General features: G+C 40.6%; 1 protein-coding gene across 1 annotated transcript in view; it reads right to left on the bottom strand.

The window, feature by feature from the left end:
• CNTNAP5 (contactin associated protein family member 5) overlaps positions 1-27402 on the bottom strand; it is an 852083-nt gene that overhangs the window by 251190 nt on the left and 573491 nt on the right. Inside the window, exon 12 of the mRNA XM_024743412.1 lies at positions 16812-16931. Coding sequence (XP_024599180.1) covers positions 16812-16931 — 120 coding nt within the window. The remainder of the gene's footprint in view (positions 1-16811; positions 16932-27402) is intronic.

The following is a 27402-nucleotide window of genomic DNA, read 5'->3' as shown; positions in this document are numbered from 1 at the left end:
ATAAAGGTCCAAGGCTTCATTTCAAAGATATGACAGTGGGTTGTTATGAAGACTAGTAAAGCATCTCCCGTGTTGCTCTGTGAATTTAGCTTTCAAGTCTATCTCCTTACAAAGCTGAGATCTCCCAGGATATGAAATGTATCACTCATTCTACGTATACTGTGTGATAGCCCCCGGGGTACAGACACAAGAGTATAGTGCACTGCCTAACTTCTTCAAAAGTTTACCATCATTTGGGGGAAAACGTGGTATGCATGAGAATGACAGATGTCTCATGCTGTTGTAAGTACTCTTGAGATTACAAGTAAGTGGGGATGCCCAGAGTTCTGTTGGTGGCAGGGTTGGGGCTGGCGATAGACTATACACTGTTTTCCTTGAGAATGGACTGGTCAACAGAGGTCATTCATCCTTAGACCATCAGCACCTTGGCTAGCATTGAACGCCATGTAAGACTTCAGGAGATCTTCATCAAGAGGAGGCTAATCACCAGCATGTATTATGTAACGGTTCACATGTAAAAGAACTTTCAAGTGATATGATCAAAATACACGCAGTCAGCAACATCATCAAGAGAAAAGCAAAAGAGGTTTCACAAAGAGTCAGCAGAGTAGTAATGGCAGGATATTCCAGAATATTCTATTTCCTTATCCCTGCTGTGAAATCTTTCCCCGTTGTCACCCCAGGAAAGCCCTCTAGGAACCTTCGTCCTGGAGCTCTAGGTGATCCGCCTGGTCCCTCTCGCTCTCATTTCAGAAACTGTAAATTGTTTACATACAGAGACACCATTTAACTCTCTTATTTTGGCTCTCGTTCTATCCGATTGGTATTATCATTGTGATGATCATTATTATTATTAATAATAGTCATTACAGATGCTATAAGCTCTTCTATCTGTTACCATGGAGATCACCACTCAGAAGAAAGAACAAACAGGAGGAGAGTGGAAAAAGAGAGAGAGAGAGACAAGAGATAACTCTAATAAAACCTCATTCTATACACATATCTGCCACTTTGCAGAGGCAGAAAAGAAACCTTCAATTTTTCTCTCACAATGCTTGGAAGGAAGTCTACAGATTGTCAATACCCAGTTTGATTGAACTTAAATCACTGTGGGGAGCTGCTTACACTCCTTTGAAAAGTGTGCCAATTCACGTATACTCCTATTGTAATAAAGCAAGTCTACAGAAAGGTCCCTGGGGTCACTTCTTGTATAGTTATCTATGTTGACAAAGTGAATTTTCTATGCCAAGGGTAAAGACAGCTTAAATAATCCTCAAAGCACTGTCTCTGCCACTCATTTACCATGCATGCCATCTCTTGTCATTTTGCATTGAGAGTTATTTAACTATTCATATGTTTGTCCCTCATCTCCCCATTTAAATCTTCGGCAATGGCCGCTGAGTAAATAGTGGCTTAGAAAGGGCTTCCATAGCCAGTAGAGGCAGATGCGATGGAGGGAAGCAAGGGCTTTGGGATCAACGGATCTGACTGCCAGCTCTGCCATTGACCACATTCCTGACCCCAGCAGAGACAGGGAACCTCCCCGAGCCTCAGTCTCCGCTTCTGTAAACTGGAGATACTCCACTGAGCAGTGATGCTGTAAGTGCTTAATCAAACGCACAGCGCTGAGCTGAACTCAGAGGCTGGCTCAGGGTACCCGACTAGAAATCAGAGTTGAACTGCTGCAAGCCTTTTTTTTTTTTTTTTTTTTTTTTGCGGTATGTGGGCCTCTCACTGTTGTGGCCTCTCCCATTGCGGAGCACAGGCTCCGGATGCGCAGGCTCAGCGGCCATGGCTCACGGGCCCAGCCGCTCCAGGGCACGTGGGATCTTCCCGGACCGGGGCACGAACCCGTGTCCCCTGCATCGGCAGGCGGACTCTCAACCACTGCGCCACCAGGGAAGCCCTGCAAGCCCTTTTGAGGAAGTGATTCGGGAGGAGCGGACGCATCACTTCATTTCGGGAAACAGTTCTGGGAACCTCTGCTGAGGGGATCCGTGCCCCCTTCTCCTCAACCTTTAAAGGGAAAGAAGACAAGAGGTGGAAAGCAGTTTTCAACTTCTTTAAAAGCCTTCAGAATTCCCGCAGGAGCTGTTTCCCCTCCCTTGTGGATCAGCCCAGCTGCCTAGGCGAGCATCCTCCTTGCCTGCTAAAACCACTTGCAGACGTGGCTGCTTTTGGTGTCTGGGCTTCTGCGGCTGTTAGGGGAAGGTAGCATTACCGGTTTAAGACTCCTGGTAGGGCCACCGTGCACGTTGCATTAGCTGGAAGCAGGAACCGCAGCCCCCGGGGCGCTGGAGGGGTAGGGGGTTGCGGGGAGCCGCTTTCAGCCCCTGCCGCTCCTTCACCAGCCCACCTGGACCACACACCTGACGACTTCCAGACAACATACTTGACAGTGATTTATTCTACTACTTCGCTCGAGCCTTTACTTTTTATGTACCTTTTTGGGGGGTTTTCTTTTCCCTTGCTTTACAATTAGTGGCATGATCAAAGAGACCTGGGAAATCTGTTTTATGATCTTGGTGGGGGTGATGTGTGGTCTTGAATAGATTTCATGAGCATTGCATGGTGCTTTGTTTCTGATTCGCTGGTTTATTCAAGGAAAACTTAACGGAAAGTCTAGTGTGTGCAGAGCACGATGTTAGGGACTGAGTAGGTTGTGGGATGAGGGGTACCAGGCTGAATGCCACCCCGGACCTTGAGCGTAAGGTGTTCACAGCTTCTGGGAAAGAAGGTTCTGGGAAAGAAGCTCCATGGAAGCTGAAAGCTTGCAGCAGCAAATATGTGGCCAAGGGGAGCCTGTGCCCGCCTCCCAGGCAGGGGAAGGGCGGGGCGAGGTGGGGTGGGGGGATGGAAGGGGGCTGCACATCCAAGTCACCTGATGGGAAGAGGAAGAGGCTTTTTTGAGACATTTTTTAGAGGCTTTTAGGAGCATCTTTGTGGCAGGCACTGTTTTGGTGCATTCTGAGGAAAACTCTGGGCACTGACACAGACATGAATTCACTCCCTCCATCTGTCAGTTACTAGCAGAGTGATGCTGGAATTCTCTCCAACCTCTCTGAACCTCTGTTTTCTCAAAATGAAAATGAGAAATAATCTCTACCTCACACTTTATCATGAGGATTAGATGAGATTGACTCTAAGACAATATATATAACCCAGTACCTGGACCACAAGTACACAGTAAATAGTAGTCCCCATCCTTCCTTTAGTAAGAGCTAAGGTAGCCAAGATGGAACTCATAGAGTAGTGAGCTGACGCAAAGTGCTTGCCTTGGTCCTAAGAAGGGTCACCCAGCACTTATGTCACCTCTCAACAGGTAACAAAAGAAGACAAGCCTTCTGAAATGGAAGAGTCTACTTACTCTGCTTCCATGGATCTTAGATTCTGGCTCTGGAGGTGACTGACAAAAAGAAAGCTCAAAGAGGAACATGGAATTATTTATCTTTCTTTCAGCTGACATCCCTGCTCTGGACTTCATCACACTATCAATTTTATTGTCAGAGTGCCAGCATCATCTCTGGTGGGAAGTCTTTTCTAACTCCTCCAGCATCCTGTGTTTGGCTCACTCAAGCGCTATTACTCCAACTTGTTTACTCAGACCCCCAGCTAAACTGTAAGCTATACAAGGGAAGAGAATGTCTCGTTAAGTCTTTGTATGCCTAGCACCTGGCCCACAGTAGGCATTCACTTTCCACTGAACTAAGCCTTCAACAGACTATCAAGATTTTTACTGGCTTCAGTGACAGCTTTTAAAATCAACAGGAAAGTGATACATGATAGGAAACGATGTTTCAATGCATACTTGAAATTCTGCTGTGCAGCCCAGAATATCTATTACAAGTAGCAGAATTTTGGAAAAAAGGTAAATTATCTATCAATAGATGTTTGATTGGACACAGTATAGTTAACTGACACAGTGAAATACTATGTAGTCATAATAAAGACCACATAAGATTTCTATAAACCAATCTAGAATGATTTCCAGGATACATGGAATGATTTCCAGGAATTAAGGTGCAAAAGACTATGCTACATGTTGTGCAAGAACAAAGGGGAAAAAGGGATACACAGAAGAAGGATACACTAAATGATTATCGAGAGGAGATGGGTAAGAACAGAGTGAAAGCAATATAAGTGAGAACAAGACATCCCTGGTCAACCACTGTAAATATATTTGACTTCTGTAACATTAAAATGTTTTATATATTTAAAACATAAAATTAAATCAAAAGGATGAAAAAAGGCAAACCCTAAAACTGAATATTAAGCAGATACAAAAAAACCCTGTCTATATATTAGATAAAATAAACACAAGGGAGAAAAAAAATAATTCAAGTAACTTTTTTAATACTCTCTTCTGTCTAGCTATACATCCTGAGGATATAGTCTAAGAACAAAATTTTAAATTCAAGTAAATCTTAAACTTTACCTTGTTATTAGTAGTGCTATTGCTGATGTGATTCTGAAACTATTGGTGTATATTACAGCATAGAATAAATTAGAAAATATATTGATGCTGGGATAATTTCTCAGTGTGAGAGAAGAGAAATATATATGGAAGATAGAATGACGAGAAAAGATCTAATGGTGCTGGATTTGCACTAAAGATAAATGTATCAACTCATAATTTAAACATACACACACACATTTTTTAGCTCTGTCCACAAAAAAGGCTGAGAAGCAATAAACAAACCTAACACCTAGATCTTAACTTTCAAATACCATTTGCTACAAAAAGGAACTAGGCTTCTTTGGGGAAATAGCTGAGTCTGGGTCTAGGCAGGGAAAGTTCAAGGTAACGTCTTGGAGCATCTTGTGATAGAAAGCATGGAAGTGCTCCAAGATTAATGGGGTCATGCAAGAAAGACATAGGAACAGAATTAAAGGAACCATTACTAGCTAATTTGGGGACAATTTGAACATCTAATAAATATAATGTAATAGTAACAATGTTTTAAAGTGAAATAATTTATGAGCCTCTACTGATACAAGGGTAAATGGAGGCAAGGTGAGAAACAAAAAGCTCTGTAGACAAAAACAGCTATAAATGCAGAAGGGATAATATAATTAGAAAAACGACATTTTACAAACTCCAGTGTCATGACTTACACAGGTCAGGACCATTAACACATGGATGGAGAACAGGATACTCACATAATGTCTGCATAGAGCTCCACAGATAACTGATTGTAAATCACCTTCACAATGCAGAGATCTGGTGGAGCTGCTTTAGTCAAATGATGGAGCAGAGGAAGCCAGTCATGGCACAAACTGACATCATGTGCCTTCTGATGGGAGACACCCCCAATAAGGCTTTCTGCCAAAGTATTCTAACAATGAAGAAAGAACCAGGAAAAAAACAAAATGTGGAACATTTTACTTCTTAAATTTATTTTTTATTGACCTATACTTGATTTACAATGACGTGTTAGTTTCTGCTATACAGCAAAGTGATCATATACATATTTATATTATTTTTCATATTCTTTTCCATTATGGTTTATCACAGGATATTGAATAGAGCTCCCCGTGCTATTCAGTAGGTCCTTGTTGTTTAGCCAGTCTATATATACTAGTTTGCATCTGCTAATCCCAAACTCCCAATCCACCCCTCCCTCACCCTGCTCCCCCTGGGAACATTTTACTTAACAACTGGCTTGTATTCTTCAAAAACTTAATGCCTGTTATGAAAAGCAAACAAAACAAGATGGGTTAGGGGGCGGGCCCTTCTAGTTAAAAGAGACTAAAGGGACAGGACGATTAAATCCCACCTATGGACATTGCTTGAGATCCAAATAAAAATAGAAAAACAGACACTGCTATACAAGACACTGTAGGAACAAGATGGATTATATACCAGATAACATTCATTGAAGTGATGTTTATTTTCTTCTTATGGTTTTATTTTTGCGCTTATATAGCATAGTGTCTATTGTCGGGAGATGCAAGTGAAGTCTTCATGTTTAAATTATCACTATGTCCACAACTTGCTTTCAAATAGTTCAGAAAAAGAAAAAAAAAAAAAAATTTTATATGAGGATGAAGGAAGGACAGGAAGGGGGCGGATGAGAGTAGCACAACTGTGTGCAAATGGGGCAAAAATTTAATATTTGGAGAGTTTAGGTGAAAAGCCTATGGATGCTCATTTTACTATTCTTTCAACTTTTCTGTAGGTTTGGATATTTCAGAATAAAATCTTTGGGGAAATAAGATAGTGCTTGACACAGTGCTTCACATGTAGAAAAGGCTCAAAACTATCCTACTCTGTCCCAGCAAACTCGTGTGCACGTGCCCTTACACACACACACACATACACCCACACACACACACACAGCTAAGGACCAAAGCAAAAACTATTATCAAATTCAACCATTCACACCATGGTAGCCCATCTATATTCAAATGTAAGTATCGGTTATTGCTGTTGAATTAATTTGCAGGGGTGCTTTGAAGGCACCCGGTGTTATATATTCCTAAAATTTATTAGTTATTATTTTCATCACTGTATCCCCAGAAACACCAAGAAAACAGTGTCAAGGTTTCTGGTAACAGAGTGATGAAAATAATTAAGGCTAACACATATTGGGTATATAATGCCAGGAATTTTTTTCTTATAGTTTACAACGATTAACTCATGTAAACCACCACAACAACCTCATACATAGGTTCTGTTATTAATGGCAAAGGAGGAAGCTAAGGAACAAGGAGCCCAAGTAACTCCCTAGATCACGTAACTTGAAAAAACTAGGAAGTGTCAGCGCTGGGATGCAAACCAAGCACAAGTTCTTACCACCAATGCTAGATTGGATAGATGTTTGTTGATTATGTGGATTCAAGGGGGAGCCTTGAGAATGGTGATGGGCAAAGGACAGTCATAGGAGAAAAGAATGAGGGCTCGGTCTAAAGAAGGAGGTGAGGAAATGACATTCCAGAAGAATAAAACTGGATAAAAGGCATGAGAGTTGGACAGAATACTCATAGGTGGCACGGAAAAAGCCGTGTGGAACCGTCCCCACAGACAGTCTAACCAGCAAATGTCTCTTACCAGCTTCCCTTTACAAGCAGATACAAATAGAACAAACTCTTGTGCCCGGAGCAGGAAAGGCTGATTGTCGCTCCTGAGACCTGAGTTCACCTGCTGTGAATAGTTATAAAAAAAGACTCCCAGACAAAGGGTCCCTCTGCTTCCCTTACTTCACAGAATGTGGAATCACAAGCTGCTAGTACATCTTGGGCTTTTTAAATTCTTTGGAAGGTCTAGACTGACTTTTAGTCATTATCTCTCCCCGGAATCCTGGGCTCAGAGCAAAAGTGAGCAAAAACAAGCAAGCTTTCTGGGAGACACATTTGACTCCCACTTGTTATTTCATTCTTCTGATCAAGAAAAGTGCTTGCCCAATGGTAATCTTGTATTAGAACACACAGGTGAGCCAGGAGCCCTCGAAGGAGGCAAAGAGCCCTTGGTTACAAGCTCACTGCATCGCCACACCCATACCACCGCTGAGCTCATCAAGATTGATTTTTTCCTCTTTTCTCTTCTCTGCCTACCCTGGGACACCTATCTTTCAACTTCATACCTAAGCCCTATGTCTCCAGCAAAGCTTTACTTGATCACTCCTGCCTCTGTATTCCTTCAGCATTTAGATCTTCCTATGATGATGGAGCTGGGTGATCGTGATCTCTATTTCCGGAGCTCTTAGATAATGCCAGGTATTGTACTGAGCGTATGAGGTACGTTGCTCATTTAACTTTACTTAATCTGCACATCAACCCACTGAGGTAAGAGTGACTGATCGTCCCCATTATGCAGATGAATAAACTGAGCCTCACAGAAGTGAACATGCCCAGGATCCCATGGCTGTTGAGTATCTACAGGATAATTGGATGAATTAAATATGGAATAGGATGGCCTAAATGGAAGGGCTTGAAGAGCTGGAAGTTAAGTATGAGGTCCTAGGGCACAAGGGTCGGTGGTTTATAGTGGCTTATACAGCACAGAACACAGGGGAGCCTGAATATATACTGGTTGTTTGGACTGTGTCCTGATCCCCACCCACCAAGAGGAAGGGCTCGCCAGGTATCTGCAATAAAAATGTGCTATGAAAAGTCCATCAAGAAGGGGTCAGGATAAGCCTTGTGTTCAGGTCTTAAGAAGAACAGCTCTTTTAGTCACTGACCAGTCCCCCCACCACCTTAGAAGTGGGGAGACGAATATGGAAGGAGACATTAAATGCCATACACTGTGCTAATCACCTTATATAGATACTTCCCAAGGTCCAGAGTCTTCAGGTGCTTGCTAAAAATGTTACTTTTGATCGCTGTCCTAAACCTACTGAATAAACATTGCTGGGAATAGGCCTCAGAAAAGGCATTTTAAACATTCATGTCAGTTCATTTTGCAGAGAAATAAAATTTAAGAACTTTTGTTTCATATAATTCTCATCGAATGCTCAGAAAATCATGAAAGGTGGATATGATTATCCCAATTGATAAATGAGTAAAGTGATGCTCCAGGAAAGTATGATACAGACCTCCTTCCTTCAGGGTCACTTCCTTGAAGAGCTTTCCACTGTGGCACTGACCGATGGATGGAGGCAGCACAGGCCAGAGGAAGGGTGGACACATGGGTCTTTTTTTGTTTTCCTTAGAGCATTTGTGTCACCTGGGCTAGGAACCCAGGCACGGGAATCACAGATGTAGACCCAGCTGCTGGCTTCACTATTCGCTCCTTGCAAGAACTTGGACGAGCCATTTAGCCTCTCAAGATTTCAGTGCCCTTCCCTATAAAATGGAAAGAATGCCACCTTCTTCACATGATTGCTAGAAAACCTGAATGACCTCATGGATGTAAAATGCCTAGCATGGCATCTCCAACAAACAGATGCTCAATTAAATGTTAGGTGTTTCTAGGACAAGATTCAGCTCAGAGGGCATCTCTTCAAGCACATCTTCTCTGAGCACTGTCCCCAGTCTCCTCATATCCCTTGATTTAACCACCATGTCCTTTGTACTCTTTCTGTACCATCTATTGGCTTCTATTCCATCTTCCACACCAGGCGGAAAATATCTGTTTACAAAGTCTGACTCCCTTTCTGAACTGTGAGCTCCTTGACAAGACAAGCATCCATTCTGAAACCTTAGGGCTTATCTCCATCAGTGCTGAAAAATTTATTTAAGTGGCTTATCCTGGATGGCCAGCTGAATAACTGACTGGCTGAATAAATAATGTAACGGAACCCATGAACAAATAATTGTGGAAATGAATAAATGAGAGAATTAAAGAATGAGTAAATAAATGAGAGTTTAATAAAGGAATTCAAGAAATGTTAGTAAAGGGGGGGTGAATTTATGAATGAGCAAATAAGTCAATGGAAATCACATTGCAATCATTCTCCCCACCCTTGTACTGAGACTCCTGTCCTTACCCCCTGTGGTTGGAGCCAACCGGCATGCTAAGCTGGTGTGAAAGGCATTTCTCTAAGTGCCTGTGAAAACGCATGGCAATTCAAAGGTGACAGTGCTTTACTTTCTGGGTAATGCTACAGCTTTTTGACTTAGTAGTTTTCTTTAATGGCCCAGTTTAGCAAGAGATTTGCCACCTGCCGCCAGTCCAGAGAGACCCCTTTAAAACTTGGGCCTTCCACACAAGCAGATCCACTCCCCAGCTTCACCTAAGAGACCAGCCTTCTGGAAGCTCTATGTGGTCCCCACGCCTTGGCTGACAGCATGATGTATTAAACAGGGAGACAGACATTTTAAAAAAGCTTCCCTCTTCTAAGCTGGTGAACGACCATTCTTCAGCCCCAAAGAGTCCTCTGGAAAACACTTGATTTACAGAAAGAAAATTGTCCCTCTGGAATAGAAGCAACAACACAAGGATTATTCCAACTGGCTAAACTGCTAGCGAGCCACCATGCGTATGTCACCCATGAGCGAGTCTCAACCGAGAAAGGATGCTTGGGCTACCAGGGACACAGCCTGTGGTCTCCTGTCCAGATCGATCTGAACCTGCTGCCCACAGAGAAGCGACATGTTTCCAAAGGAAGGGGGAAGAAGAGAAGGAGAAACACCTACATTTTCTCCACCACTTGCTCTGTGTCAGTCACTCTCCAACATTGTTTAAATGTTAACTCATTTAACTTGACTAGATACCAATCATAAAAAGCTATTGTCATCACCCGTCATGTACAGAGGGAGAGACTGAAATACAAAGACCAGGGGCCTTGTCTGTGGCCCCTAAATAATTATAATAGATAATAACGATCATAATTTGGAGGATGTAATAAGTACCAGACATTGTCCTAAGACTTTTAATTAATGCATATGAACACATTATACAACAATGTCCTTCAAAAATTGTAAGCCATGAGTAAGGAGCTTGGAGTTTGCACAGGTAGAAGGGGAAGGGGATGAGGAAGCATGGTCAGATCTGTTTTTAAAGCATCACTCTTGCTGTTGTGTGAATTATGAATCAGAGTGGGAAAGATCCGGGTGTTTTCTTACCACAAGGACATGAGATGATAAATTCTGTGGACTTGGGGGACCGTGTCTTAATCACTTCTATATCCTCAGTGCCTTGTCAGTGCCTGGCCAGAGCAGACAACCAATGCATAATGATTCAAATAGAAGAAGGTTGTTTCCCATGCTTTAGACCCCTTTTATAAGAAGTACTGCATACCAGACATAGCAAAAAACTTAGATCTGATGGCTCTAATTGGAATCCTCTTCGTATAACTTACTAACCTCATTAGCACATTTGTAAAAAGAGAACAATATTCCAGCTACTTCACAGTGATGCATCTTGAACTAGTCCTGTGCCCAGTAGATATCTGGCACAGTTTTACAGCCTGTAATCAAGTCACAATTTTTTGGCAACAGTACTTCTGCAATGATGGCTATCCAAAATATGATTAAGAAAACAAACTTGAGAACTTGAGCCCAGCTTGTCCTTGTAGTAGAATTTGGCAGGGCAATGGAAGCTAATACTTCCTTTTTGGTGTGTGTGTTTGTGTGTGTGTGTGTGTGTGTGTGTGTGTGTTAGCAGTGGAGTGTTTGGGGGTAGAAATCAGCCAATAGGAGATACCAAGACAAAACTTAATTACAAATGCACATGAGACCAACAATTGAATTCTACTTCTCTTGGGTGTAAAATAAAGCTGCAGAAAATTAACAATGCACTAAGAAGTTCAGGGAGAAATAAATGTGCCATAAGTAAGTGGTCTCATCCTATGTCATGGGTAACTCTTGTTTCCTGTACACTCGCATACCCTTGTGCAGGCCATACATAAAACTGTAAACTCAGTGATGTTGCTCTAACTTTGGGAAGCAAGGCCAACAACTCTTAGACCAAACTGAATGGACACATTCCTTTCTTTCTGTCAGTGACTTGGATGATAATCTATTACCTGCAATCGCACTGCATACTTATGTACAGGAATATTGGAGAGACTTTAATTGCAGCTTCTCTGCCTACTCCATTATGCATGCTTTGATGAGTTTTAATGAAGCCAGAGCCTGCTGCCAAAGGAGTGAGAAACAGAGCCTCATAATAGCAAGAATGTTAAGATATGGAAACTTGCAAGGTGGTTTGCAAATGCATTAGGAGCTCTTTGAGAAGGAAAACAAGTTTTGCTTTCAAGATTTGACTAAACCGTCCTTGCAAACTTCTTGCAATGCCTGATGATAGCTGGTCTAGATACATGAAACGGCATTGTATCCATCAAGACGGGAAATAACTGTGTATTTGCCCTCCCCTCCCCTCCATGGGCCTGATGGTGGGAACATCTCCTTTGTTACTAGCTCTATAGTACAGTATATTCCCATAATTTCTTCTTGTACATTCATCTCTTTGTAAACAGTCCCTAATGTAAGCCAGATCCGGTCCTCCAGAGAGGGGAACAGTGCTAAAGACCGTGTATAACCTGAGGATGGTGGCTTGTTGTTGGTACTCAGAAAGTTGCTCATCTTGCCTTCAAGGTCAGCTAAATAGTCTGGCATGCTCAAGAATGATCTGATAAAAACTGGAGTTTGGGATTAACGTATACACACTACTATATATAAAATAGAGAACCAACGAGGTCCTACTGTATAGCACAGGGAACTCTACTCATTCTGTAATAACCTGTATGGGAAAAGAATCTGAAAAAGAATGGATATATGTATATTTATCACTTTGTTGTACACCTGAAATTAACACAACATTGTAAATCAATTGCACTCCAATATAAAGTAAAAATTAAATTAAATTGAAAAAAAATCTTCTTTTCCCTGGAATTAAGATAGCCGATTTCCTTGCTAGGAAACTGTAGTTCAGATTATGGATCTTCAGAAACTTCTGCTTGTCCCTAATCAAGTCACTGGGATCCTTTTATTTTCTAGTCATTCAGGTACATGCATTTTTCAGTGTTCTAAACTAGCAACTCATCCTGGTGAGTTGGGTGGTCCCCACAAACGTGCAGGATCAAGGGACCCTGGAACCTTGTTCCTGACATTCATTTGCTCTTCCTGGAAATGCCTTCCTTTGTGTCTTCTTCTGGACAGTTCCTACCCTCCATCCAGCTCTTAGCGACGTTTCCTGCCTGCCTGATAGCTCTTCCACGAGTGGCTGGTTTAGGCGCCCCTCTTGTGGGCTCTCAACACACACTACACATGCGCTATCCTTGTCAAGATAATTTAATTGTTGCTGTGTCTTTTCCATGATTAGCCTGTGGAGGAGACTGAAATAATACTGTTATGTGTTGAACTGTGTCCCCCAAAATGACCGCTTAAAGACCTAACACTCTGTACCTGTGAATGTGCAAGGCCTTAATGGGAAATAGATTCTTCACACATGTAATCAAATTAAGATAATGTCATACTCCATTAGGTTGGGCCCTAAGCCGACATGACTGGTGTCCTTATAAGAAAAGAGGAAACAGACACACAGACATGTGAGGGGAAAATGTCACTATGATGTAATCACACAGAAGCAGGGAGACAGTCCCAGGGATGCAGAGATCGAGGGGCTGCTTCTAGGAGCCCAGGAGCACCCACGGGTCAAGCAAACTGCCAGACGCTAGGGAGAGGCCAGGAAGGAGACTCCCCTACAGGTTTCAGAGGGGTTGTGGCCCTGCTGGCACCTTGATTTTGGTCTTCTACCCTCGAGAACTGTGAGACAATAAACTCCTGGGGTTTTGGAAGCCACTCAATTTGCGGAATGTTGCTAGACCAGCCCAAAGAGACGAAGACAGACACGATTGTGTACCCTTTGCAGTTTGTGCAGTGCCTGAAATGTGCAAATTTACATTGAGCTGAAATGAATTGTACACCATTTAGAGATGTTAAAAGTAGGCCAAGTGTGTATTCCTGAAGAAACTTAACTCTATGTTTCTCATCCTTCTCTCCTACCCCCTAGTGTCAGAATGCAGCCTGGGTTATGGCACCCTGTCAAAACCTGTAGAAGCCTAGATTCAGTCCACTTTACCTATAAGCCTAATCACCCCCTAAGTTACTCCTATAATTTGTCCTACTGTCCCCATGCAGAGATCACACTGCCTTACACCAAAGAGGGCAGCTGCTCGCTGAGCACTCGTGGCCCTCATCTCTCCAGGATCACCCCGTTGTAGGTAAGATGCACAGACTTAAATCTCCCGGGAGGGGCAAGGTGCCACCTCACCTATAGAAATGAGGAACTACCCCCAGGGTACACTGTAAAGAGAGATGCAAGGCAGCTGGGATTCAGATTTACAGTTTTCCACAACTAAAACCCGCCCTTTACCCTCATGACATCCATTTGCAAGTATCTGCAGACTTAGGGGAAACTTCTCCTTTTCTCTGGAACCTCAAATGATCTCTCAGGGAGTTCTAAATGAGGGAGGCCTGAGGGCCCACTTAGCTCCAGATCCTTATTTTTGAGATGCACAGCCAGGCTGGGAGCACCCAGCCAACTGGCACAAAGAGCAGTAAGAGAGAGAGCCCAGGTTCCCTGCGTTCCAGCTTGGTTTACACTCTCTGTGTTATGCCCCAGGAATACCTCTGTAAAGTGCAGAGACCAGTGGCTTTGTGCTCTTAGAAACCGGAGTTAAACACACAGCAAGTCTTCTCTGGTCATTTCCTCCCTCCTTCCGTTTCCCCTTCTCCTCCCTCCCTCCTCCTCTCCCTCCCCCTTCCTCTCTTCCCTGGACCACTTTGTCACACTTTTCCTAGTGTCGTAAGTCACTCACCTTTAAGAACAGTTAATACTGACAAATAAAAAATTACATATTTCATTATCGTTATATTTAGGCATTAAAAATGTTTTTCAGCTAAATATGGATATAATTCGCCTACACAGAAGTTTGCTTTTACTTTTACAGGTATTTTAGGAAAACAAAAACAAAACCAAACACCTATATAGTTTGCAATTGCATGTGACCAGAAAAGCATATTTCAAAGAAATCCCCAGTCGTGCACAACGCACCCTATCAATTTTGGGACATAACTCAGAGGTCCTGATGCCTTCAGCATCACATCAGCAAAACGGCAACATTTAATATACATAAACATTCATCTTTAGCCATTCCTGGACAAAATATCAAACATAAATCCCAAGAGAAGTCTTTCCAAAGAGAGGCAGAGCATTTCATGTAAATGAGATCTATGAATCAGTGTCATTCTACTTACATTATTTTGGAGAGTTAAATTTGTCAAGCTATATTTAATGTATGTATTTTAATTTCAAACTATATATTTTAATGAAAGTAGGATGTCTATGCTTGTGTCTTAAATGCATGGTGTAAAAATATACATTTAAGAACCTATACATTCATAGAAAAACACACATATGCATTCATAGCAAAAAGTCCCAAGGAAATTCTAACAATCAAATAGCAATCCCTGGATTGCAGTTTGTAGGTGGCTAACATTTCTTCAGACTTTTCTTCTTTTCCTTAAAGTTTCCATAATTAGCATTGATTATTTTTATAACAAAAATAAAAGCATGGCTTCAAGCAAAACATAAGCAATACAAAGTATCCAATTAATGTTTTAGTGATATAGATTATTGCTGCACCAGAAGGTCTTGTTTGCTTCCTGAGTCTTGACTATTAGTCCCAGGATTTATTATCTCAAGCAAGTCATGAAATTCTCATGTGCTCTTTCCTTCTATGTAAGATAGAGTTAAAAATATCCACCTCATATTTTTGTTGCCAAGAATTAAAGAGATGGTATTTGTAAACTCTCAGTTCAGTTCCCAAAGATGGTAGGAGCTGAGTCATTGATGCCATTACCACAAATCCTCTTATTATTTGTCATACCCATCACTCAGCAGGCACTGATCTCCTTTGCCTTGTTCTGCAAGCAAAACACTTTCTCCTTCTTTTGTAAATTGTGGACTGGGGACAAACTGCATCAGAATCATTTGGAAAGCTCAATAGAAGTACATTTACTGAATTTAGAATTTCTGGGTCTGCAAAGTCTATTTTTAGCATGATTCCCCAGAGAGCCATATGTTAATTAATTTTGAAAATAACCAAGATCCACGGAGAAGCCTACTTCTTGACCAGGTTGTTGAACATTATAGGCTGGCACAACCATGAAAAGAAAACAGCAACGCGATTTCTAATTATGTTATAGGGCTATTGAGAAGCAGCTAGCATACATCTTGAAGAGATGAAGTATGATGGAAATGAAATGAAATGACATCCAATTCCATGTAACTAGCATTTTCTGAAGAAAACCTGTGGCCTTTTGTATTCAGATGGGCAAATTACTGCTAAATGTCCTCAATCACCATTTTGGCAATGGCTTGCTTGCATTTCTACCTGTGATACTGCATGCTATTTTCCCTGATTTTACTGCCTCATGAATGACAATGACTATGCCTTATTTCTCTGCATATCCTGTGTGGCCAGGACAATGTCTGACTATAGACAGACCTCCACAGATGTGGTCACCCTGTTGCAGCGAAGTCTGGGGCCTGAGGACTCAAAGAGCCTTAATAGGTTCCTACTTTTCTTCTTCACTACATGATTCTGCTGGTGTCTCCAAAGGCCAGTGCTCAAAACAAACAAACAAACAAAAAATGTGTATGTGCCAGCTGACATTCTAAACAGAGGGAGTGCTTGCATTGCTATATTTTTAAATAAATATTACATCAGGTTTGGGGTGTGGAATTATTTTTTTAAGAATAAATTAGTGATCACATGCTGCTTCTAAACCCATGTAATAATTGGTTCTTAATATGTCCGTAGGCACTTTAGAAAAAAGTGGCAAGATATTATGAGATTGCCAGGGAAAATAGAAATAGCTCAGTGTTTTGGTTAGGCATCTGTGGGATAACTACCCTGGCTAGTTACAGCAATACAGATGATTTTGTTTCATCCTCACAACTCTAAGAGGCAGGAACTACTATTTCCATTTCACTGATGCAGAATTGAAGCTCACAGTGACCCTCGGAGTCACACGGTCCTCAGAGCCAGACCTGAATCAAGCTTTCCCACTTCCTGAATCAGGGCTTTCTATTGATTTTAACTTTTGCTTTTTTGTCTGTTGGGTTATTTTCCTTCTCTTTCTGTTTTTGCATTTTAAGAGAGACATGACCTTGTTCAGCCCTGCAGAAAATGCTTGATATTTAATTCTTGGTTCAGTGGAACCTTGTCAAGACCATTAATAGGTTTTCTTCTCTCATGAAAATAACCTAGCTGCTAAATCCTATTATTTACCTAAATACCATTTCCCCCCTGAAGTTGGTCCTTTAAATTTTTATTTATACAAGTGTCCCCTTCCAGTGGATTTCCCTTTGCATCACGTAGTGACATGAAGGGTGAGTAGGAATTCCGCACCCTTACCTGTGATGTTGCAGTACACTTGGAAAGGTCCCAGGGTCCCACTGCCATCTGAGTCGATGTAGAAGAAACCAGCTGTGTTGCCGTGGTGCCTGTACACCTCGCAGGATTGCTCATAGAGGGCTGGAAAGACACAAAGGCAGCAGAGAAGAAATTTGGCTTGGCTCTGCATATCCCTTTGGAGGATCAGTAACTCCTACTTATTATATTTACTTTCAATTGTGATTTCTTTCCTTTCTCCTATAACCTTAACTTTCTCCCCAAGCCTTAACAAACTAGTGCCCCAATGTTTGATGGGCTTGCATCCTCCATTCATCCTAATGTTCATTCTTCTAAACAACTCCGAGTTTACATCCTCCAAAATGTCTCCCCTTCCCTCTTAAACAGCCCTTCCCTATGCTGATGTGTCTGTCCTTCCCCTACACTTGCACAGCTGTGAAGCTAGGGCATCATACACTGTTCTGTCTCCTGCAATAGTTACAGAATCTTTAAGAGTGGTGGCAGTGTGTAGTGTGAGGCTGTGTTCCAGCATCTAGCAGAATGCCACACTCACAGTGGGAGATCAAAAGTTAAAAATGTACAAATAATAAATGCTGGAGAGGGAGTGGAGAAAAAGGAACCCTCTTATTAAACTGTTGGTGGGAATGTAAATTGGCGCAGTCACTAAGGTGAACAGTATGGAGGTGCCTTAAAAAACTAAAAATAGAGCTACCATATGATCCAGCAATCCCACTCCTGGACATATATCTGGAGAAAACTCTAATTCAAAAAGATACATGCACCCCAATGTTCATTGCAGTGCTGTTTACAATAGCCAGGTCATGGAAGCCACATAAATGTCCATCAACAAAGGAATGGATAAAGAAGATGTTAAATGAACTTATTTGCAAAACAGAAACAGACTCACAGACAGAGAAAACAAATTTATGGTTACCAAAGGGGAAAGGGTGAGGTGGAGGGATGAATTAGGAGTTTGGGGTTAATATGTACACACTTCTAAATATAAAATAGATAACCAACAAGGACCTACTGGAGAGCACAGGGAACTATACTCAATATTTTGTAATAATCTATAAGGGAAAAAAAATCTGAAAAATTATATATATATATATATATATATACACGTATATCTGAATCCCTTTTTTGTACACTTGAAACTAACACAACATTGTACATTAACTATACCTCAATAACAAAATGTTTGATTAGTGAATGTAAAACTGAATATACAGTCATGACTTTTCATTTATAAAGTAAAATGACATGGTCTTATTTCTATATACCCAGAACTCAGCACAATAACCATCATATAGTAGGTGCCCAATCAAGTTTAGTCCATTTTGACTTAACAAGCATTTACTGAGTTCCTCATATGTGTCAACAGTGTGGTGGCCACCGAACAACAGACCAAGGATGTGGCAATGAGTCTGTGCCTTAGAAAGCTCGTAGCCTGGTTACAGCCATAAAGATCTTTATGTGCTCAGAGAGAGGCAGACACAGCTGTCCTGAGATGGGATACTTTGAGCAGTCTGAAAGTAAAAGAAATTTATAAATCTCATTACACCCACATGAATGAATTTGGTAGGGTGGAAAGGAGGATCTGCTGCTTCACACATGAGAAAGTAGAATGTTGTCTGATGCTTAAGACAAAATAATGTAGCTCAGAGCAGCAGGTACACGTCCAATATTATGTCATCCTCCTGTGTTGAAAACACTTCAGTGGCTCCTAACAGTTTTAAAGATAGAGCACGAACTCCTCACCTTAACTACCATGCCACTGTGACTAATGTCCCAGCCCAGGAATACGAAGCTGTAGTTTGACATGATCAAGTGTGAGGAGTGCTTCAAATAATTCATTACAAATAAAGTTCTAAAGCTTGAGAGGCTTTGACTTTGTATAAATTAGAGTAAATTCAAGGTGATCCTTGTACTCATGTAATTCTCCCTTGCAGTCATACACCATTTCTGAAGCTGTGGGTCCATGGGAGGGTCAGTTTGCACCCTGCATATTGAGCATAACATATAGCTTAAACCTGGCCTAAACCTGATAACACACCAAGGTGTGTGTCACACATCTGATAACACATCTGGCAACCTTTAAGATAACTCATCAGCATCTCTTGGAATTCACGCTCTCCCCTTGAGTGTGGTCTAGACTTACTGACCCGCTTCTGACAGAAGATGATGTCATTGTCAAGACCAGGTTGTAAAAAGACACATGGCTTCCAACTCGGGTTCTTCTGGAGCACCTGCTTTCAGAGAAACCGACTGCTAGGTCCTGAGGTAACCCTTTGAAGAGGTCCACAGCATGAGCCTGGAAGCTTCTCTCCAGAGTTTTAACTGAAGTGACAGTAGCCCTGGCTGACACCTTGAAGGCAGCCCCATAAGACTGGGCCAGAACTACCCAGCCAAGTTGCTCAAGGACCCACAGAAACTATGAAGTAATAACGTCTGTTGTTTCCAGAGGATAACTTTTGCTGTAAATCATCATGCAGCAGTAAAGAGCTAATATACTCTCAAAGCATTAATTCTCTCATGTGGTTATAGGCATAAAAAAAAGAGTCTATCTAATACAACTGAAGTAAGGATTCAGAGATAACCCACGTTCAACACTTAGCATAGTACTTGGCACGTAGGAAGTGCTTGACAGCTATAAACTATTATTATGAATGTTAAATTGTTTCATGCTATGTCACTTCTTATTCTTTGTCAATGTTTTGCTTACTTAATTTTTTTTCATGAATCACAAGACTTGTTAAGAAAAACCAATAGGCCTTACCTCCCTTCTGTGCAGAGATGATGACATTTATTTCTTAGCTTATTCTTTTGGTATTGACTATTGTATCTCTAAATTGTGTGTCTATACTGCTACTTCTTGATTTTCCATATTTATAGGTTATCTATTCACTTACCAATAGGAAAGATGAGAATTTAGCTTTTTTCATCATCTCTCCCCACATACAAAGAACTTTCGGTTTCCACATACTGCCAATATAATAGGATCACAATTTTAGTTAGATCAATCATTACTGTTTATGCTAATACAACAGAAAGCATGCTATTCACGAATGTGGTTGTTTCCTTTCCTGAACACAATTTCATTTTTCTAGAAATTAATAACTGTCTTACGTTTCTTCTCATTTGCCTTATTTTCTAGGTATATATCACAAATTTAACTACAAATTCACTAACAACTCTCTAAAATGCCTTCCAAAATATTCAGGTGAAAACTAATTTAAATGGATACCTATGAAGAGAGAAAGAATGGGAGAAAGGGACAGAAACTAGGCCTTTCTGAATATGCCATATTTTTAACTTTGAATCAATATAAATATTCTTAAAAACAGAAAAACAAAATTAAATATACTAGAAGAAAAGGTGCAATTCATAAATATGGAAAGGAAACTAAATGAATTTAACTACAAATTATTTCAAGTGATATTTAAATTCAGTATTTTCTTCTTAACTTTTTATCACAAAAAATCCAAATACATGCAAAGAGCACAGAGAGTAATAAAATAAACCTGATATCACAACTAGCTTCAACAATAACCACTATTTGGTAATCTTGTTTCATCTCTAGTACCTGCGTTATCAGTTATGCATTGCCACGTTCCAGACCACTCCAGAACTGACTTAAGACAACAATCATTTCATGATCTACCCTCAGCAGAATGAAATAAAGACCAATGAAATAAAGGATTAGAAAATAATTATCAAGGATTGCTAAATCATTAGATGAAAAGTTGAGGGGGTCCTTTTTTAGTGGATGGATTAAATTAACAATACCCAAACTCACCGATCAATCTCAACACACCCAAAAGTGATTATCAAGATGCCTGCAACGTGAGGTAATAAGAAATATACAGCACCACCTAAGATACATTCTTGCCAAAAATTTGAAGTTGAATCTAATCAAGCCCTGAGATTTAAACACTAACTCACAGTAAGAGGTAAAGAAACACACTCAACATTATAAAAACACAGTCAGTTAAATTCAGATTCTGGGAACATCCGACTCAGTCTCTTCAACAAATAAATGGCAAAAAGGGGGATAGAAATGCAGGAAACATATCAGTCAAACACTGTGTATGGACCTTGTCAAGATCCTGATTCCAACAAAGCAAAGACAAAATTAAGAGAACCAGAAAAATTAAAATCAGATTTGGTATCTTTAAGTATTTTTTAAATTTTGCTTGGCTATGATAATGGTAGTGTGGTTATGTTCTAAAAGATAAAACGTTCATCTTTGTCAGAGATACATACTTAGGGATTTGTAGTAAAATGATTATGTCCACAATCTGTTTGTTACAATACTTCATCGAAAACAAAGAGGCGCATAGTGGAAACGAAAATGGTAGCCTACTGATAAATACTGAAACAGGGGAGGGTACATTGGGGACAATTATACTATTCTATCTTTTTGTGTATGTTTGAAAACGCCTCTAATAATTATTATTATTTTTAAAATATTTGGACATTTCAGGTATTCTATGGATTTCAACTTCTTTGAAAAATTATCTTCTGGATCATTCTGACCTGTGGCAATCTGGACTGGTATGCTTCCAACCTGGCACATAGCTGTCTCCTTTGGCCATCTCCCCACCATCATGCTGGACATTCCCTCTTGAAATTATCTTCTTCCCACAGCATAATTCCCTCGAAATCCACTTGAGTTGTTTCATGCACCAATAGTTTATTTCTGTTTAATTGCTGAGTGGCATCCCATGGTATGGATATACCACAGTTTGTTTAGCAGTTAACCCATCATAGGACATTGGGTCATTCCCAGGTTTTGGCTGCTTCACTGGTGGCATGTTTAACAGTTAAGCCATTGTAGGACATTTGGGGCATTCCCAGGTTTAAATCCCCTGGAGGCTTTCCTCACCCCCCACCACCTCTGAATACTCTCTTTTTAACAGCATACAATTCTTGATTCATTGATGAAATATATCTCTAAAATCTCTGAAAATATTAATTGTAATATAGTTTTTTAGAAAAATTTCTTCTTTCTGTGTACATTATTTCCTCCAAGGTAGGGGTGTGTGTGTGTTTATGTGCTCACGTGCTTAATTGGTTTACTTGTTTTGTGATTATTTTGGTCTCTGTTTTATCTGGCATGTTAGACTCTTTTCTGGGATGTCAGGTAATCTTGTGTGGTCCTCTCGTATTCAACAGTGGTCAGCACTAAGTGTCAGCACTAAGCAAACATTTGTGGTTTGCCCTCCATGGGCTTTATTGTAGGGTTAAGTGGCTGGACAACTCTGTGGGAAACCCTCATGTTAATGTCTGTAGGGCTTCTCCCTTGGTCTTGCTAGAGTCTGTGATTTAGAGGGATATGTTACATGAGATTTGGAAGGTGGAAGTGACACCACACACATTCATTTTACGCCTGTGAGGTCGATGCAGGGCATGAGATACTGTTGCAGATGACACACATTGCTGCTTATCTTCTGACTTCAGTTGCAAATGTGGGGCAGCCAAGCCAGCTGGTATTGCAGATGGGCTATCTCCTCCTTTAGCTTCCCTAACTCCTGGCCAGGTGCACCTTACATCTCTTACGATCACCTCATTATTAAAGTTGAAGGTTGGGAAGTAGTAAGGGGCAAGGTGGATCAGCTGCTGACTGACAGGACCATTAAAAAAAATCAATTACTATTGTTTACGTGAAGTGTTAGGAGGAAGTGAAAGTAAATTCATATGTTCAATTCATCAACACTTCCAGGAAGTACAAGCATGCTACTTGTTGATTAAATTGTTCTTTCTCTACTGCATGCCTAACACACTATATAACAAGTACTCTATACACACATATTGTAAGACTACTGATTTTTCAGTTAACTCTAGCCTCTGAGAAAAGTAAACAAAAGAGACATGGTTCTGATCTCAAGTAATTCAGGCTCTTAAACTCATCAAAATTAATCCCAATACAGATAGAAAAATTTAAAAGACCAATTCCTATATAAGAAAAAGATATTTAAAGACTACATAAGAAAAAAATACAGCAGGATCCAATTTTTTTCCTTAGATAATTCTTTAAAGAGCAGATAATCCTTAATGCTACTTATCCTTCTCCAAAAATCTTCCAAATGTGTTATATGAAGTAAGTATAAAGGTGATCCCCAAACCTGACAGACCATACAGAAAGAAAAATTACAGCCTCACTTATGAATATAAATTTTAAAATTACAAAAATATTGGCAAACAGTACACGACAGCATATTTAGAAAGGAAATTACGACCATTTTGGGAGCTTAATCCAAAAATGCAGGCATGGTTCAATATTAGAAAATGTACTCTATATATAGTCATCATAATAGGGCTAAGGAGAAAAATGATATGATCTCTCCACTCATTTAAAAGATAACTAACGTGAAAACACTAGAATTTCCCACTCAGGTCAGAAAAAGAACAAAAACAAGCATCTTCATGATCTCTACTAATATTTCACATTGTGTTAGAGTTTCAGTCATCGAAATTAGAAGAGAAAAAACAACGGGAGACATACAAATTAGAAAGGAAGAAGTTATACTCCTTTCATGGATAATCAGATTACATATCTAAAAATACTAAAATAATCAGTGTAAAATAACTAAAAACAAAAGTTGTAAGCTATAAGATTAACATATGGAAATCAATAGCTTTCCTCTATTACAGGCAAAATTAGTTAGAAAATATTGATAGTGAACCCTCCTTTACAATATCAAAGGGAAAGAAGAAAGAAAGAATGAAGGAAGACAGGAAGAAGAAACAAAAGAAGAAGGGAAGGGAAGAAGGAAGGAAGGCAGGCAGGAAGGAAGAAAGGAAGGAAGATCCCCAAGTGTAAATTTTATGTGAAACATTCAACAGCAAAATAAGAAAACTATAACATATCCCTAAACACACAAATAAACCTGAACATCCTCTTAAGATAACATTTCTCCCATAGTTAATGTATATATTTAACAAAGTGTTAACCAAGAGACCATTAGGTGTTTAGTTTGTCTGCTTGTTTTGTTTGTTTGTGCTACACAAATTGATTATAAAGCTCATTTGGAAGAATGAACAAGCTAGTCAACTGAGCAGGGAAAACACAGAAAAAGAAGAGCTGGTGAGGCCAGCTTTACTGTATCTATATCTAATGTGGATGAATGGATGGATAAATAGATGCATGGATCAAGAGAACAATGGCCAGAACAGAAAATCCAAGACATCCAGGTGTACAGGGAAATTTAGTATATGATAAAGGAAGCAGCTCAGATCAATAGGGGAAAAAGTGACTTTTTAATAATTGGTGCTGGGAAAACTGGGAAGCCACACAGTAAAAGATAAAATCAGATCCACACCTCATACCGCAGATCAGGACCAAATTCCAAACAAGGGATTTAAATACCAAAAAATCAAATATGTACATATTTGAAATAAGAAAGAAATTCTTTATAACCTGGAAGCAGCAAAAACTTAACTAACAATGATTCAAAATCCAGAAGCAATAAAAGAAAATACAGATGAACTTACTTATATTAAAAAATAAATAAAGGAGAGTTTCAAGATGGCGGAAGAGTAAGAGGCGGAGATCACCTTCCTCCCCATAAATACATCAGAAACACAACTACAGGTGGAACTGTTCCTACAGAACACCTACTGAATGCTGGCAGAAGACCTAAGACATCCCAAAAGGCAAGAAACTCCCCACGTACCTGGGTAGGGTAAAAGAAAAAAGAAAAAACAGAGACAAAAGAATAGGGACGGGACCTGCACCAGTGGGAGGGAGCTGTGGAGGAAAGGTTTCCACACACTAGAACCCCTTTGCAGGCAGAAACTGCGGGTGGCAGAGGGGGGAAGCTTCAGAGCCATGGAGGAGAGTGCAGCAACAGGGGTGCGGAGGACAAAGTGGGGAGATTCCCACACAGAGGATCGGTGCCGACTGGCACTCACCAGCCTGAGAGGCTCGTCTGCTCACCCGCCAGGGCTGGCGGGGCTGCGAGCTGAGGCTTGGGCTTTGGTAGGAGCGCAGGGAGAGGACTGGGGTTGGCGGCATGAACACAGACTGAAGGGGTTAGTGCACCACGGCTAGAAGGGAGGGAGTCCAGGAAAAGGTCTGGAGCTGCTGAAGAGGCAAGAGACTTTTTCTTCCCTCTTTGTTTCCTGGTGCACCAGGAGAGGGGATTAAGAGCGCTGCTTAAAGGAGCTCCAGAGATGAGACGGGTGCGAGCCGCGGCTATCAACGCAGACCCCAGAGATGCGCATGAGATGCTGAGGATGCTGCTGCCACCACCAAGAAGCCTGTGTGCAAGCACAGGTCACTATCCACACTGCCCCTCCCGGGAGCCTGTGCAGCCCGCCACCACCAGGGTCACGTGATCCAGGGACAACTTCCCTGGGAGAACGCACAGCGCGCCTCAGGCTGGTGCAATGTCATGCCAGCCTCTGCCGCTGCAGGCTTGCCCGGCACTCTGTACCCCTCCCTCCCCCTGCCTGAATGAGCCAGAGTCCCTGACCCAGCTGCTCCTCTAACCCTGTCCTGTCTGAGCGAGGAACAGATGCCCTCAGGCGACCTACACACAGAGGCAGGACCAAATCCAAAGCTGAGCCCGTGGGAGCTGTGAGAACAAAGAAGAGAAAGGGAAATCTCTACCAGCAGCCTCAGGAGCAGCGGATTAAAGCTCCACAATCAACTTGTTGTACCCTGCATCTGTGGAATACATGAATAGACAACGAATCATCCCAAATTGAGGAGATGGACTTTGGGAGCAACAGTATATATATATTTTTCCCTTTTTCTCTTTTTGTGAGTGTGTATGTGTATGCTTCTGTGTGTGATTTTGTCTGTATAGCTTTGCTTTTACCATTTGTCCTGAGGTTCTGTCTGTCCATTTTTTATTACTTAAAAAAAATTTTTTTCTTAATAATTATTTTTATTTTAATAACATTATTTTATTTTACTTTATTTTATTTTATTTTATCTTCTTTCTTTCTTTCTTTTTTTTCTCCCTTTTATTCTGAGCCATGTGGAAGACAGGCTCTTGGTGTTCTAGCTAGGCATCAGGCCTGTGCCACTGAAGTGGGAGAGCAAAGTTCAGGACACTGGTCCACAAGAGACCTCCCAGCTCCATGTAATATCAAAGAGTGAAAATCTCCCAGAGATCTCCATCTCAACGCCAAGACCCAGCTCCACTCAATGACCAGCAACCTACAGTGCAAGACACCCAATGCCAAACAACTAAAAGGACAGGAACACAACCCCATCCATTAGCTCAGAGGCTGCCTAAAATCATAATAAGGCCACAGACACCCCAAAACACACCACCGGACGTAACACACCACTTTCACCAATGGACAGAGATGAACTTAATTGATATTTATAGTACATTCCATCCAAAAACAACAGAATACACATTTTTCTCAAGTGCTCATGGAACATTCTCCAGGATAGATCATATCTTGGGTCACAAATCAAGCCTTGGTAAATTTAAGAAAATTGAAATCGTTTCAAGTATATTTGCCGACCACAATGCTATGAGACTAGATAGCAAGTACAGGAAAAAAATCTGTAAGAAATACAAACACATGGAGGCTAAACAACACACTACTTGATAACCAAGAGATCACTGAAGAAATCAAAGAGGAAATCAAAATATACCTAGAAACAAATGACAATGAAAACAAAACAATCCAAAACCTATGGGCTGCAGCAAAAGCAGTTCTAAGAGGGAAGTTTATAGCTATACAAGCCTACCTTAAGAAACAAGAAATATCTCTAATAAACAACCTAACCTTACACCTAAAGCAATTAGAGAAAGAAGAACAAAAGAAAACCCAAAGCTAGCAGAAGGAAAGAAATCATAAAAATCAGATCAGAAATAAATGAAAAAGAAATGAAGGAAACAATAACAAAGATCAATAAAACTAAAAGTTGTTTCCTTGAGAAGATAAACAAAATTGATAAACCATTAGCAAGAATTATCGAAAAAAAAGAAGGCTCAAATCAATAGAATTAGAAATGAAAAAGAAGAAGTAACAACTGATACTGAAGAAATAAAAAGGATCATGAGAGATTACTACAAGCAACTATATGTCAATAAAATGGACAAATTCTTAGAAATGTAGAACCTGCTGAGACTGAACCAGGAGGAAATAGGAAATATGAACAGACCAATCACAAGCACTGAAATTGAAACTGTGATTAAAAACCTTCCAACAAACAAAAGCTCAGGACCAGATGGCTTCACAGGTGAATTCTATCAAACATTTAGAGAAGAGCTAATACATATCCTTCTCAAACTCTTCCAAAATATAGGAGAGGGAAGATCACTCCCAATCTCATTTTATGAGGCCACCATCACTGTGATACCAAAACCAGACAAAGCTGTCAGGAAGAAAGAAAACTACAGGCCAATATCACTGATAAGCACAGATGAAAATTCCTCAACAAAATACTAGCAAACAGAATCCAACAGCACATTAAAAGGATCATACACTATGATCAAGTGGGGTTTATCACAGTAATGCAAGGATTCTTCAATATACACAAATCAACCAACGTGACACACCATATTAACAAATTAAAGGAGAAAAACCATATGATCATCTCAATAGATGCAGAGAAAGCTTT

The sequence above is a fragment of the Neophocaena asiaeorientalis genome, unplaced genomic scaffold (genome assembly GCF_003031525.2).
Source record: "Neophocaena asiaeorientalis asiaeorientalis breed wild unplaced genomic scaffold, Neophocaena_asiaeorientalis_V1.1 scaffold187, whole genome shotgun sequence".
NCBI lineage: Eukaryota > Metazoa > Chordata > Mammalia > Artiodactyla > Phocoenidae > Neophocaena > Neophocaena asiaeorientalis.
Note: the sequence above shows the minus strand (reverse complement) of the source record. Positions and strands in the feature narration are given on the sequence as shown.